Source organism: Convolutriloba macropyga, unplaced genomic scaffold (genome assembly GCF_964194025.1).
Source record: "Convolutriloba macropyga unplaced genomic scaffold, txConMacr16.3 SCAFFOLD_5858, whole genome shotgun sequence".
Lineage (NCBI taxonomy): Eukaryota > Metazoa > Xenacoelomorpha > Acoela > Convolutidae > Convolutriloba > Convolutriloba macropyga.
Window position 1 is genome coordinate 1 of NW_027451113.1, and position 15142 is coordinate 15142.

General features: G+C 32.6%; 1 protein-coding gene across 1 annotated transcript; it reads right to left on the reverse strand.

The window, feature by feature from the left end:
- Positions 1 to 1775: 1775 nt before the first annotated feature.
- On the reverse strand, positions 1776 to 11235 carry LOC142356412 (sulfotransferase 1A3-like; the record flags this gene model as incomplete). The annotated part of the gene is made up of 4 exons (XM_075408327.1): positions 10651 to 11235; positions 7448 to 7556; positions 6613 to 6842; positions 1776 to 1955 (listed from the first exon to the last, which is right to left on the reverse strand). Coding segments are annotated over exons 1-4 (588 nt in total), but the record flags the coding sequence as incomplete, so codon positions are not given.
- Between the last annotated feature and the right edge of the window lie 3907 nt (positions 11236 to 15142).

Genomic DNA, 15142 nt, shown 5'->3' on the forward strand with positions numbered 1-15142 from the left:
CATTCATTGATTATTACATCTTTCCTTGAAAAACAATGAGCGAGTTTTTTTTTCTTGGATTCCAATGGTTAACGGTCTCAAACCTCAGGATTTAGATTACTGCTAATCTTGAGACTCGAAGAAAGCCAAACAAAATTGTCACACCGATAAACTATTCATTATTTTTTCTCAATTTGGAAACTAAAGGAAAATAATTTTTGTCTTACTATTGAAATAGCCTGAAATGTTAAAAATGTGTTTCAGAAAAAAAGTGATCTATCGTTTGCTTGCTCTCGCGAAAATTCTCGAAGAGCTAGTTTTTCGTCGAGAAGTGGAATCAAAATGAGTAAAATGAGTAAAATTTTTGAAAAAATTGATCTTTGAGCAACCAAGATGTTATCAATGAGAGACTTTTTAAAATTACATTTATCCTAAAGTTTTTTTAAATTTCAGAGTGAAAGAGAGAGCAGAAGCGATTAAAAATATCCTTCTGCTGTATTTACAGTTGCCCTAAAGTTGAGCTGTTTTGTTCTTAGTTTTTGCTTAATTTTCAGATATTTAGGTTGTTGGTGAAATTTGAGTTTTGAGATGTTCCCCAAAACCGTATATCTGTTTGAAATTCCACCAAGGCAACTTTTGAGTTGAACAGTTCAGAAGGCAAGACCCGATCTTTCAAAAGAAGATCACCACAGCTGAGGTACTTCCTGCGTATATAGCAAACCTTTATTCCCGCATAAATTCGACGCTTTATGCGCTGTATTTTTCTAGCAGCTAAAACCTGCAGTAAAAATACACAGAGAGACATATGTGAAAAAACGATTGATTAGGAAACAACAATTCTAATTTCAAGAGATTTAATTCCTTGCAATATATATAAAGAACGAATTGCACAACCCCTTTTCGATATAATACCGAATTCAGATGAGTTTCAATAGACAATTTGGCATCAGTTTGTGCTCCCAGGTAGCGACAGCTTAGATCGAGTTATACAAGTTTGCCTTTGTAAACAATATATTTTCTGGGATCCGATTGTAAAATATAGAATTTCATTTTTTGAAAATCTAGAGCCATATTAGGTAGCAATAGCGTATTTTTTGGCTTTTAGTGCCCATGAATTTGCATAGTTTGGTGCAAGAGCTTCATTGTTATCCAAACTGTCAATTTTCCTCGTTTTGCATTCAGTCTCAATTCTTTCTGAAATTTCAGTCCTCTCAAATTGAATTTTAAGCACGTTTTCCAAATAATGTCCAAGAACTTTGTTTGCAACTGCAACTCAGTTACGTTAAATTCTTTTTGAGAAAACTTCAGAAAATAAAAATTGAAGAATACGTTCTCCTGATCATAACTTAATTGTTTTTCAAGATCTTTTACTGCAAAGATTTTATTGTTTGATTCGAGGCCGTTGTCCGTTTTAAATCGAGTGTATTCGATCTGTCACCAATTCTCAGCGGCGTTTTAAACAAAACAGTTAACAGTGAAATGTGAATCGAGAAAAAAAATGACTCCAGATTAAACGTCTTCCTCTAGTTCCACGAGAGTCTTCCTCTTAGATTTTTCAAGGCAAGTTTTTAATTTCCGCTGGAAAGTGAAACAGAAGTACAACTTTTGATTTCATATGATTTTTACGTCATCTTAGAAATTTTCTTGGTAAATCTTGATTAAGCCTTTTTCCTTAAATTTTGCATATCTTGACGATTCCTCATCAAGAATCATATCGAAATCTTATCAAGGTAAGTCACACGTCATATGACTTGAAAGATCCGGCTAATATGGGTTAAATTTTAGAGGTATCTCACTTGGAGTCGTTGTCCCCACTGCTGGTACCAAGTGAAGTATCCCCCGTATGTGTGCTGGTCACAGGCAAATGCTTCCAGCATGGCATCCACACTGCCTTTGTACTGAATCCAGACTATACTGCGGTAGAAGTGGTAATGACTCACCAGACAGTCACGAGGGTCCCTTTGGATGAATATAAGCTGAAAAGCACAAGGAAAATATCACTAGAGAAAATTGGAAAAACAATGGAAGCTGCTAGAAACAAACGCAGAGTACCAAGACCGCGGGGGGCGTAACCCAAATCAGATCTGAGTAAATCTCCTTATATTGCACGCGTGTGGGTCACCAGACATCCACAACATTCTAGTTTTAGCAAAAATCAATTGGTACGCCAAAACATCAAAAATTGTCTTTCTGATCAGTATAACTGGCAGGCAGGCAGCATCAAGCGTTTGCTGACGTTCAGCCGTTTAAAATTTTTGAGAAGCTGCGAATAAGTAAAAACAAGTATTCCAACTTATGAAACTCAATAAATGCGCTGAAATCCATAATTGGTATCAACAAATCATTTGATCATGCATGAATTTTGGTAAAATATTTTCATCTCTTCTACAAATTCTCAAAAATATTTTCATCAACAAATTCATCTCTTCTAGGCCTCTTGGAAATAATTGTGAGAACACGTTTTGAACTGGAGAAGGATAATTAAAGAAAGAAAAACAGAAAAGGTCTCCAATTCAGCTAAATTCGCAAGATGGTAAACACGGCATAATATCGGAAGGGACAGATGAACAGGACTTTTAGATCCTTCGGGCATCCAACATCAAAATGGGCGAAGCATTGGGTTTTTTAAAAAATTAAATACAAAACTAAATAACCTGATTTTTAGCTCTCTGATTTAGCTCATAACCTGAATAACTTGAAACTAATAAACATAACAATTCTGAATAAATCACAAAAATAAATAATTTAAAAATATTTTAAGTAAATTTCAAAATAGGCAAAATCCTAAAAAACCTACAATCTAAAAAATCTCCAAAAACCTAAAAGACATACAGGGATCACAGTTTTCCATATATATTGTGACTCTAAAATGCAATTGTTGTACATCCAAAGGACAAAGAAATAAAAATTTTAGAAAATATTTCAAAAGTTTAGAACTGTTCAGCAAATAAGTTTATCTTATTAGAGAAGCAGTTAACTTACATTAGAAGCTAACATTGTCGACTAAGATTATTTCATTGAAGCAGTAGTTTTAGTTCGGTACGAGTAGATGCTCGTAATGGTTTTCCCATGTACTAGGGAGAACAATACTGGTTTCAAAAAATATTGTATGAATCAACTTAGCTTTAATGAAAAGGTTTTTGGAACCACTCTTGTTCTCCCTGGTGCACGAAATTCCATAACGAGCACCTACTGGTAAGGAAATAAAAGTAATTCCAAAGAATGTGGCTGTTGTTTCTGGACACCGACTTCCGTTAAACGCGGAAAACACTTAAATTTTGTGAAAGAAGTTTCCACAAAGCAATTAAAAGCCTCAGAATGAAAAATAGGATCAAATAAATGTGATACGTAATTACTTACGGCTGTTAGTGCTTTTTGCAAAATTTAATCCGTTTTGAAAGGAAGCGATTGAAAGACAATTAGGATAAACCTACTTAAAACTTACCGCAAGTTTTTTCCGCGAAAAAAGAAACTTAAACTAGATTTCACATTCTACGTTATCGTTATTTCGTATACCCTTACCTGAACCCCTCGCTAAAAACAACAAATTCGACATATTTTTTTTAAAGTTTATTTTCTTCCCTCAGTCACATTTCTCTAAACCAAATACAGACAATATGTAGGAACAAATAGGAACAAAATCAGATTTCAAAAGTGAAATAAAACAATTAAATAGTGAAAAAAAAACTTTGGGATTAATAAAAATGAGGTATGTGCAAAGAATGTTCAAGAGATCATTGAGGATTTTTATGAAAAATTTATTTATTTCAGTTGAACTCTTTTTTTATTATAGACCATCTTGAAGCCGAGACATACAAACAACCTACCACCCAACGTTGCCGAGAACAGTTCAGGACCACAAATGAAAGTGAGATCATTATCAACTTCTACTCTGCTTCAGGTTTTAAATCAAAGACGAGAGGGAATTTTCCTAATACAAAATCATTGTTGGATGTTGTGAGGGGTTTTTATACAATTAAAATTTTGTGTGAATATTAAGCAATAAAGTTTTTGAGGGATTGTTATACAATAATATTTTTCAGGCTTTAATATGCAAGAAATTTTGAGGGATTTTTATGCTAACCATTTTGAGTGATTTTTAAGCTCGAAAAATTATGAGGTATTCCTATGCAAAAATTTACTTAATTTAGTTGAACTCCTTTGCGTTGCAAAAATAATTTTAAATTTAGTCCATCTTGAATCATCTTGAACCCATTCACGCATCAAACGCAATCGATATTTTATTGCAGTCCCTGCCAGTTGAAACGAGTTTACTTTTGGTCGTTCAGTGTTGGAACGGAATTTTGAAAGTTGGCAGCGACGTTTTCGATCACTGTCAGTGCAAATGTAAATTTTTGTCACTAATCTTTCGCGGCGACAAGCGAAACACCTTTGCGGACTTAGTTAGGCTGGACAATGGAGACATCACTATGACTGAAATTTCTCGCCCAGCTGTTAACTATGATAGAAGAAGAATACCACAAAAACGTGCTTATAGGCATGAGAGACAATATGAACGAGCGCCGACAATTGTTTTTCACTTTTACCTGCTATCAAACGAACAATTGACTTGGAAAGAAAGAACAACCACGCAAGCAATTCACGAGTTTTTCCCGGCCAATAAGCAGATATGAAAATTTTCTGGACTTTCTAAGAGCAATTGTCAAATTCGTTTCGCAATTAACTCAAACTCAAAAAAATTTGAAGGCCACAATTTTGTTTCAGACATTCTCAAATACCAATTCTTTCGATTGTAGGAAACAACGGACATCACAAAGCCTACAGAAAGATTGAAATTTCAGATATTGTTGCTTCTCCCGGATGAAACAAATACTTTGAGCTCAAAAATAACGTTAAATTTGATCTTTAATCTTATTAATACTACTGTTAGCTATTGACGCTATATTTTGTGTTCTCAACTTAACGTTTTGCAGTTTGGTCCTCAACGTTTTCCTCTGTTCACGCAAACTGTTCATCCAATACCGTAGATATCAAGTAACCTACCTCGTAGCTAAAATAATTTTGTCAATGAAAAACCGATAATCAGAAAGATCTTTTGATGGATTAACCTCCAAAAGATTTTTACAAATTCTTTTGATTTCTTCTGACGAGCATAAATGCTTACAAGGATTCAAGGACGTTTGTATGCACTGAAGAAAGTGGTTTGAGGATGAAGGTTTTTCAAAGTCTCTAAACATACAGCTTCTAAAAGATCAATTTCGAATTTGGGGGCTTTTTCTGCAATATTTTTCCGCTATTAATTGAAACATCAAAACCAATTCATAATGAATAACATCAAATCGTTTACACAGTAAAGGGATTATGTTTAGGCTACTTTTTTATTTATTGAAGTTATTCAATTTCAACGAAGTTTTTGAATTTGATTGAAAAAATTGTTTGCCACCTCTTTCCTGTTTCCTAATGGGTTTTTGTTCTCCACTTGGAACACATTTTGTTATCGTTGGGCCAGTTTTGCTGATTTCAAGCTCTTTTTCCATGCTCTATTTCATACTCGGATTTTTAATGGCGCGGCAGATATGACTAAAACACTTGCATCAACATTGAAGAGGAATTATTGTGGAATTAAATTGCCGCCTTATTCATGCTCCTTTGTCTTGTTGCCGTCTTTCTTTTATTAAATCTTTCATTCTTTGTGGATTATGCTTCCCTTGTTTGGATAATTATTCGGTGCTACTATATAAAATCTAGTAATTTTGTGCGGGCGTTTTAGGCATGTGCACTTAAAAGCGAATTCCACTCCTTCTAAAAATGATTATTGCTTCAATTTAGTAAAAGCTCAAAATGACAAAATGGTTTCTACCGAGCAGCTTAGAAATCTAAAAAAATAGAGACCAGTTGTGCGTTACTCCTTCAAAAACTGTACTCCAGAAAACTCCAACAATTATTTTCCTATATTTTCACCTCTCTGACGGTTCTTTGCCTTTTATTGTGCTTTGCTTTTTATAGTGCTGCTTTACACTGCCTTGCTAATATTTCAGTTGTATTCCATTATATACATAATTCCATTCATCAATTTAATTTAAGTTTTCAAATCTTAGCTTTTGGCACTAGATTGAGAGGTTGAGGGTATTTCGACAGATTTTGAAGAGATCGTTTAATTTATCATAAAAATAGACAACGCCAAAACTTTTCTTCCGTTTGCGATATATTACCCAAATTTATGAAAAAAAATTTGCAGAGTGCGCATTTGCATTGTAAACAATTTGCAGATGTTTGAAAAAGTGTGCGAAAAATTTACAAACTATCAGTATAAGTTCGCAAAATTTACAAACAAATGCAAAATTAATGCATTAATATACAACTATTTATAAAGGATTTTGTAGATTTTTGCAAATAGTATATTAGTATAAGACTAGGGTGTCCATTCAGATGCGAATCCATAACCCGACTGCATACGGTTTAAAAGACGACTTCATACGATTTCTGGACTTTGAATGATTTTTGGCTGTCTTTTAGTTGCTTCTTTTCTCTTGTTAAGTCAGATCGGCCAAATCTTCAATTTCGTCCTCTCTGAGACTATTCAATAAGTTTATCACAACAAAACAACAAATAGGCTTACTAGCTTTTCAAAGCATTCCCCCTCTACCATTGATGAGATAGTAAATATATAACCTTGGCCCCATTTTCAAGAATGTCTGGCAATAAAATGGGCGGCAAGTGACTTTTGATGAAACGGGGGCTCTTCTGATCCTCAGACAGCTGCAATCCGTCATAAGCAGGACAGTCTGGGTGCTCTGGTTGAGTGAATTCCAGAAAGGGGAATCTGGCCTCTACGTCTATGGTGGATGCCACTGAGATGCCTTCAAGGAGACAAGCTAGGATCTTTTCAGTCCAAGTTGTACCTTAAAATTGATAACTTTCCTTTTTCAGCAACTTTGGTCGACTGAGAGTTTGACTAACAAAAAGGTTCTTAGTAGTAATCAAACAAATCAACGAAATATAATTTTAGATTATTGAGTGCTATGAAACAAAACATGACGGACATTCATAAAACAGGTAGAGATATCACTCTATCCTTGTTCAGCAATTTGTAGCCTTTCAGAAAACAATAAAAATGAAATTTGGAAAAACTAATTAGAGCTACTAAGACCTGAATCATATGCTGTAAAACCCTACAAGCTTAATTAAGTGCTGTTATAGTGCAACTATTGTGATTTCAGTTTCAAGCGGTCCTTTTCTTACCCCTATTAGTTTCACTCCCAACTATTTCAGCGCTCTATCATTTCCTCAGATTTATATTTCATTCACTATCATTTAGCCCCGATTAATTCACCCGCTCTCTCATTTCACTCAGCATTAAATTTCACTCACTATCATTTAACCTCAATTTCGATTTAAATTCCTTATATAGTTTGTACAATCAACATTTAAAGTATGTATGGTTTGGGTGAAAAGACAAAGATTGAATAAAAATGAGATGGATGTGACTTATGCGAGGATACAAAACCTGTTCTGGGATAACTGACAATGAAAGTGTCGTCTGCATTCACTTTCATGTCTCCTATCTTCACTATCGACTGTCTGTCCACAAAGTCCTCCAACACCACTCCTTTGTACTAAAACAACACATAAATTGACACGTATAAATTTACTCTTGGCAAAACATAGCAAAGTGAAAATCAATTGAGCAGAAGAGTTGAGTAAACAGTGATATAGATTTCAAGCAACTTATTTTCAGCCAATAACTTATTTTCTTTATGCGTTCTTGATGACAACAAAAAAGCGCTATTTAATACAATAATTCCATGTGCCTCTCCTGGAGATCAGAGAATATTTCAATGAGTAAGATCTTAAAAATTTCTTACAAAGCCATCTTGTAAGTCCTGTGAGGGAATTCATCATCAAATCTCATAACACAATAATTCCGCACAAAACAAAAAACTTCCGTTTCACAGATCCTACGCGATCAAAACTCGTCCTATCAGTTTCTATGCGATAGAAAATTCTCCTTAACAGATCTTTCAAGATCAGAACTTTTTTGCAAATTTTGTCAACTCTAAAGCTAATAAAAATATATATAATATGTATGCTAAATAAGTAAGCAGTGGTAACGACAATTACTTTTGTCTGAGCAATTTAAAGGGAATTGATTTTCGATGCAAAACAAACAACAAAAGGCATCAAAAATTTCCGAAAAACCAGTTTTTTATACAATAGGAAAATGGACAGAGAAAAATATTAAATAGTACAAAAATACTTGAGGAAAACTTTAACTTATACTGGACAACAAAAGCATAGTTCATAATAAAGTGAGATAAGCTGAAAAATTTAAAACCATTTCGAAAAACACAAAATTTGCGAAGCTTAATCTTATATTTAGTTTTTTGGATCAAGCACGAATTACAAATTAAACCATTCGGGCCAAAATTTCAACGTTTACTGCGTTCTAACGTTTACACTATGTTTCTCACATCTAAAATTTTTAAAAAGCGGAGAACCAAATAAAGTATATAGCAATTATTTGATTTTGTCAGTAAATGAGCAAACATCTAATAAAGAAAATTTTAATGAAGATCAAGGCGGTTCATTTTGATATAGAAGAATGGAGATAGTCAGGTGCTGATTAAAAATTCTAATGGTATATTTTTTGAGCCAAGTTCAGTGACATCTTTTCTGAGTGAAACAAATCAAAACTCGGGTTTTTGTTGAAATAAATGACAGAACCTCAAAGGACTTCAGAGACCTTGCATCAAAGTTCATATTGGAGCCTTACTCTAAACAGCTGTTCTTTTTGGGCTTCAATTGCCTGCACTTTTTTATTTCCTTACTTAAGTTTACTGCTTGAAAATAGAAGATTTTTTTCTTGTTTCTTAAATATAACTTTCGGCTTGAATATCTAAAACTCTTTATTATTGTCTGAGCAACTTAAAGGGAATTGATTTTTAATATAAAATACTGCATTAGTAGCATGAAAGCTTTCTGAAAACCTTGGTTGGCTATACACTGAGAACAGGGACCGCGAAAAAAAACTGAGTAATTCAAAAATACTCCAACTGGTACAGCACAACAATAGCTTAGTTCATAGCAAAGTGAAGTGAGCTAGCTGGAAACATTTAAATGATTTTGAAAAAAGTAAAAATTGGAAAGTTCATTTTTGTATTTAATGTAGGGAATCGAATATGGATTACAAGACATAAATTGCTCTGGCCAAATATTTAACGCTGATTGTGTTTCAAAATTTATTTCAATGTTTCTCACTTTCAAATTTTAAAAGGACAAAAACGAAGTAAATCAAAGAGCAAATAACTCTTTTTTGTTGGTAAATGAGCAAACAGCTGTTAAAGAATTTTTCATTAAGATTGAGGCGGTAAATTTATCATTGAGATAGTCAGGTGCTGATTTGAAACTCTAATGGTATATTTTTTGAGTCAAGATCAGTGATATTTTTTTGAGTGAAACAATACAAAAGTGAGGTTTTTGTTGAAATAAATGGCAGATTGAAAATTGCAGATGCCAAATTGAAAAAAATGGCAGAACCTAAAAGGAGTTCAGAGACATTGCATTAAAATTCTTACTAGAGCCTTACTATAAATATCAGTAGTTTTTGGTCTTCAGTTGTTTGTTTTTTTATTGCCTTACTTGAGTTTATTTACTTCAAAAGAGAAGATTTTGCGTCTTGTTTCTGAGAAATGGCTATTGTTTTGAATATCAGATTTTATTTCTTTATATTGGTTACAAATTTTTCCTCATGCTATCAAAATTTGTTTGTATTCCCTAACTTTTTGTGCCAGTTTTCAACTAACGAGTTCTTATTCGGTGTCTTGCAGCTCAATTTTTTTCTAGGTAAACTTTGATCACAAGCGCGACTCCACGTTATGCAAATGTACTATAATTAATAAAAGCATTTTTGTAAGAAGTTAGAGAATTTTGCTATTTGGTTTCTGTCTCTAAGAGTAAATATTATTTTAAGTATTTTTCAAGTCAAAAATGATTTCTAACTTTACAAATTTGGCTGGCATATATGTAAATGAAAATTTCCAGGTATTGGAAAGTAGTTGATAATTGTTGACAAAGGCTACGGAATTTCCAACACGGATTTGGCGTAAATTAACTAATGCCTCCTTTTCATTTCTAGAATGGAACGGAACATTTATGTTTCTATGCAAGTTGTTTGTAATAATAGAAAAGTGAAACTTGAGCATTCATGACTAATCAATTTAAATTTCAGACATTTTCATTTCTGTCTAAATGAATATAACAACACTGAAATCTCGCAATTGGTGGCTTGCTCAACCAATACTTGGGGGGTGATAAACAGAACGTTTCTAGTCAAAATAGAGTGACGTGATTTGCGTTTTTACAGTATAATGATCGGAGTCATGCATATAGTCCTTGTTGATTAAATTTTGACGTGTAGATTTCAGCCCGGTAGATTAAAAAGACGTGATACAGAAGACATATTTTGAAAAAAAAAGTTATTAAAAGCTTATATACTTCTGACAAAGTATCTTTTTCGCTCTTGTTTTGATCAAAATAAAATATTTCTGATCTGATTTTATCAGTTTCTTTTCTACCAGATTGATACATCTGAACGGCTGCTGTTCTCCACACATCAGATGAAAACAAATTTAAAACTTCTGGAAATAAATAATGAGTTTTTGATCAACAACTAATTAATGATCGCTTAATGATGGTATGATTATGATGTACCTTGTAGCAGTTGTTGATGACACAGACATCATTGCTTACATCCACAAATTCAGCTTCTGATGACGTCATTGGAATGTATTGTACAATCTTAAACTCGACGATAATGAGATTGAAATCCTCTAAAAGTAGACCGCGTTGACAATTGGGCCAATTTAAGGCTATTCAGGAACTGTTTAATTGCAAATAAAGATATATATGATTTGACCGTTTGTAATTGAAACTTTCAAATCTTTTGCTTCTACCCAGAGCGTTCAATTGCGTTTAATCACTCACTGAAATATTCTCATTGGATGAGCGGCAAATAAATATCCAACCTTCTTTGAAATTGGAACAACTTGCGCAAAAATTTTTTGGAGGCGAGATAAAAATGGTAATCAGTACTTAAGAGGTCATAATTTAATTGTTTTTACACCTGGATCAGTTTTACCAAGAGCTTTTCAGATAGAATTACACGACAATCACAAATTTAACAAGGAGCAACTGAATTATGATTACGCTTCTAAGTTTTAGAGTGTTCTGATAGATACATAGCTAATTCACTAACACAGAACACACTTTTAGATAAACTATGCCATTATGGTATATATATCTACAGAAAGATAGACGTTATGCATAAATAATATCGAGTTTGAGTGGCGCAGTTTGAGATACGCATTCTAATGTAGAGCTCTTGCAAACTTCAACACCGACTGATAATAAGTTCGTTTTGAATATCATTTTCATAAATTAGTCACACTAATCTCAAAGTGTAAAGAATAATAAATAGTGCTTGAATAAAAAATATAAAACAAAATTTTTTCTTTCAATTTACCAACCGAAAATAATTATTCACTTATTGATATGACCACAAAATTTAGTCGGTAACACTTTCTGTATAACAAACAATAATGCGTTAACTATTTTCAGCAGCAACGTTTTTGTTGGTACAATTTTAGTACAATATTTGGACTTGGAGTGAATAATTCAGCTTTGCAGTTGAACTTATTTACAACGAATTAACAAACTAACAAATGCGTAAAAGGAAACATGGAAAATATTATACCAGTAGGAGACTTATAGGCTTGTTATATTCCCTTGCTGAAACATATGGAATCTGTCACATATCTATATCCATAGCCACTTAGATTTATTGTGACTTTTCTAATACTTAGGCCATAAAAACTTTTGTGAGGTCACAAGGGTACGCCTATTTATGTCTGTGAAAGACTACTCCAGCAGAAAGAAACGTGGTAATGTAAAAATAAAATAGAACAAAAAAGTAGCAAAAAACATTAACGCAACGCCCGCAACTAGCAATGGTAAATCTGTGCGAATTTACTTAAAACAGTATGTCTATGGATTGGGAACAATTCAGTCCCACGTTAAGGGTGAATGTCTCTATATAAAAAAGTGACAATGAAATTGTTTTTCATACCTTTGCGCGATTTTTTTTTAATTTAAACATCGCAGTTCGCGTAGGCGATTTACTGCATTTATGGTCTTTTCTCTTTTTTCACTTAAAACAAGTCTGATGACTAAAAGATTACTGAATTAGCATAATTTTGACAACTTATCTTACGCGCTAGTTATACGTCGGCTTTCTTTGATCTTTTAAAATACGCGACAAGATGGTAATTATCCATATAAATTACGGAATGATTTAAAGATTATTTGAGAGAGAGAGAGAGAGAAAAAAAAACTCCTCCCCAGTTCCAACTTTTCTGCTCGTACAAGGGTGGTGGTTCTTAACATTTTTTTAAAATATGCGTATTTTCATTCAAAAATAGACAACAAAAATGCAAACAATATGAAGCTGCAACTGGTAATTTTTGTAATTATCAATCTTTGAGGGACTTTCGAGGACAATCGTGAAAATACTACGTTGTTTCATACCGGTTGTCTTGTATCAAAAATTCATATGTTAACGCGGATATCAGAAAAAAAATGATTTGAGTCACTCGTACTCACGGACAACGTAAACATAGCCCCAGGTTTTGAAATTTTAATTCTTCACAATTCTCTAACCAACACTTTTTTTGCTCAAACTCATTTAATAATTACCTGAAAACCAATTTAGATAACTAATTGCTCATGTGAGCCGTGATAAAAAAATGTTGTAAATTTACTAATTGTTTTTTCCGAAACTGCAAAAAGAGCAAAGATTTTCAGAATTTATTCACCAACTAATCTTTCTCTCTTAATTTTGCTTCCATTGACACGTCGTTTATTATCGTGGAAACTAGAAAATGTAATCGTATGCAACAATGATTGTACGGATCGGATCGTCCACACACACATACACAGAGAAACACAAACACACACGCACACACACTTAGAACTGCAATCTTAAAACCGGATCAAGAACTACACTGACAGTTTCAATTTAATCAAGTCAACCGTATTTGCCATTTGCAACGTAAGAAGCAAGCATAGATTATTGATAAAACTTAAAAAAATCAGCCATTTTTGGAACAAACGGTTGAATGAAGAAATCATTCTCTCTTCATAAATCTGAAAAGTCCAAGTTCTTAGTCATCAATGTTTTTAAATAAATCTATTAGAGCACAAAAACGTAAAATTGTCAATTTGTCTGAAAAGTTTATTTGAATTTATAGCGCTCCGAACTGACAATGACATTGAGGCTAGAACAATGCATCTACAAACAATTATGCTTCAAACGCACGAACTATTAGAGTTGAGATGATTTAAAACTATATGCCAAGTTTCTCTCCACAAATAATTTTTTAAATTATTGTCGACTTGAATAAGAAAATACAGCAACAATATTATATCAAAGTGTTAGAATAATTTATCAGAAAGGAAATGAGATTAGGTTTAGTTTATATATAAAATTTTATCTCTATATATCAGTAGTTATTATAGTGGGTTCAGAACATAATTACGTTTGCCATTCCGTATATATATATATATATTTATATATATATATATATATATATATATATATATTTATATTTATATATATATATATATATATATATATATATATATATATATAAAATATATATTTGTCGCCATGAACAGCAAAATACAGTAACAACTGTAAATCAAATTGTTAGAAAAAATCATCAAAAAATGAATTGATTTTGTGTTGAACCCATTGTTAATGTTTTAAATATATATATATATATATATATATATATATATATATATATATATATATACATATACATACTTGAGCAGATTGATTAAAAAGAGAGAAACTAAGTAATCGTACGCAATTCTGACATCGCCAAAATTGGAACCCGAGTGTACCGAAATCCATGTCTCTACGGGTATATAAAAAAGGCCCTCAAAATTTTCTAAAAACCATAAAATTAGAGAAGAAGATCTAAAATCATCAAAAATATTTTAGGATAGCCAAAAACAAAAAACGGTTATTGAATGTAATCAATCAACAACTTAATATAATGATTCAGAATCAGACACTTCAGCCATACTTACTAGTCAATGCTCCCTCAGAATCGCCAGGAAAAGATCTCCTTGATAAAAAATAAATCTCACGACAGAATTTTCAGTATAAGAAGTTGAACAGATTAGCGATGATAGTTGTGATCTTCGGTCTGGTGGAGCTAATTACAACACAATTTTTAATATTTTATCTAAAAGAGAAGTTAGAAATTTTCTGATATTAGATTAGGTAATTTTAATTATCCCTCGAAACTTGCTATGCGAGGGGTAATGTCATGTGGACATGCATTTAAGTTAGTTTTTAATTCAACGCCAATTAGTGTATATATATTTTAAGTGTCATATCTCAAAAAGACAAAATATTCATTAGTTTACTCCTTAAGACAGTGTTTCGGGGTTCAATTGTTGTTCATACAGTAATTGCTCATGTGAGCCCTGGTAAAAGTTGTTGTAAACTTACTAATTGTCTTTTCCGAATTCGCAAAAAGAGCAAAGATTTTCTGAACTTAATCACCAACTAATCTTTCTCTGTTTGTTTCGCTTCCATTGACACGTCATTATTGATCGTGGAAATTAGATACTGTAATCGTATAAAATAGTGATTGTACGGAAAACTGAACCATAAGCGTGGAAAGCAGATAAAATATCGCGTAACTGTTGTCAAAGTTTTGCTCAAAAATGAGCTATTTTGGCAAATGTGATGGATATTTCGAATTTTAATGCAAGTCTTAATTAGTTATGCTTAAATGCTTTGTCGTCTAAACACACACACGAACTCCAAGACTTAGAACTCCAATCTTAAAACCGGATCGGAAAATACACTGACAGTTTCAATTTATTCAAGTCAACCGTATTTGCCATTTGCAACGTAAGAAGCTAGCATAGATTACTGATAAAAACTATAGAAATCAACCATTATGGGAACATATGGCTCAATGGAGAAATCGTATTAGCTTCATATATTCGAAAGGTGCAAATCTTGAGTTATCAATGTTTTTCAAAAAAACTAATAGAGCACAAAATGTAGAATTGTCTCAATTTGTCAGAAAAATTAATTTGAATTTACTGCGTTCCGAAATGAAAA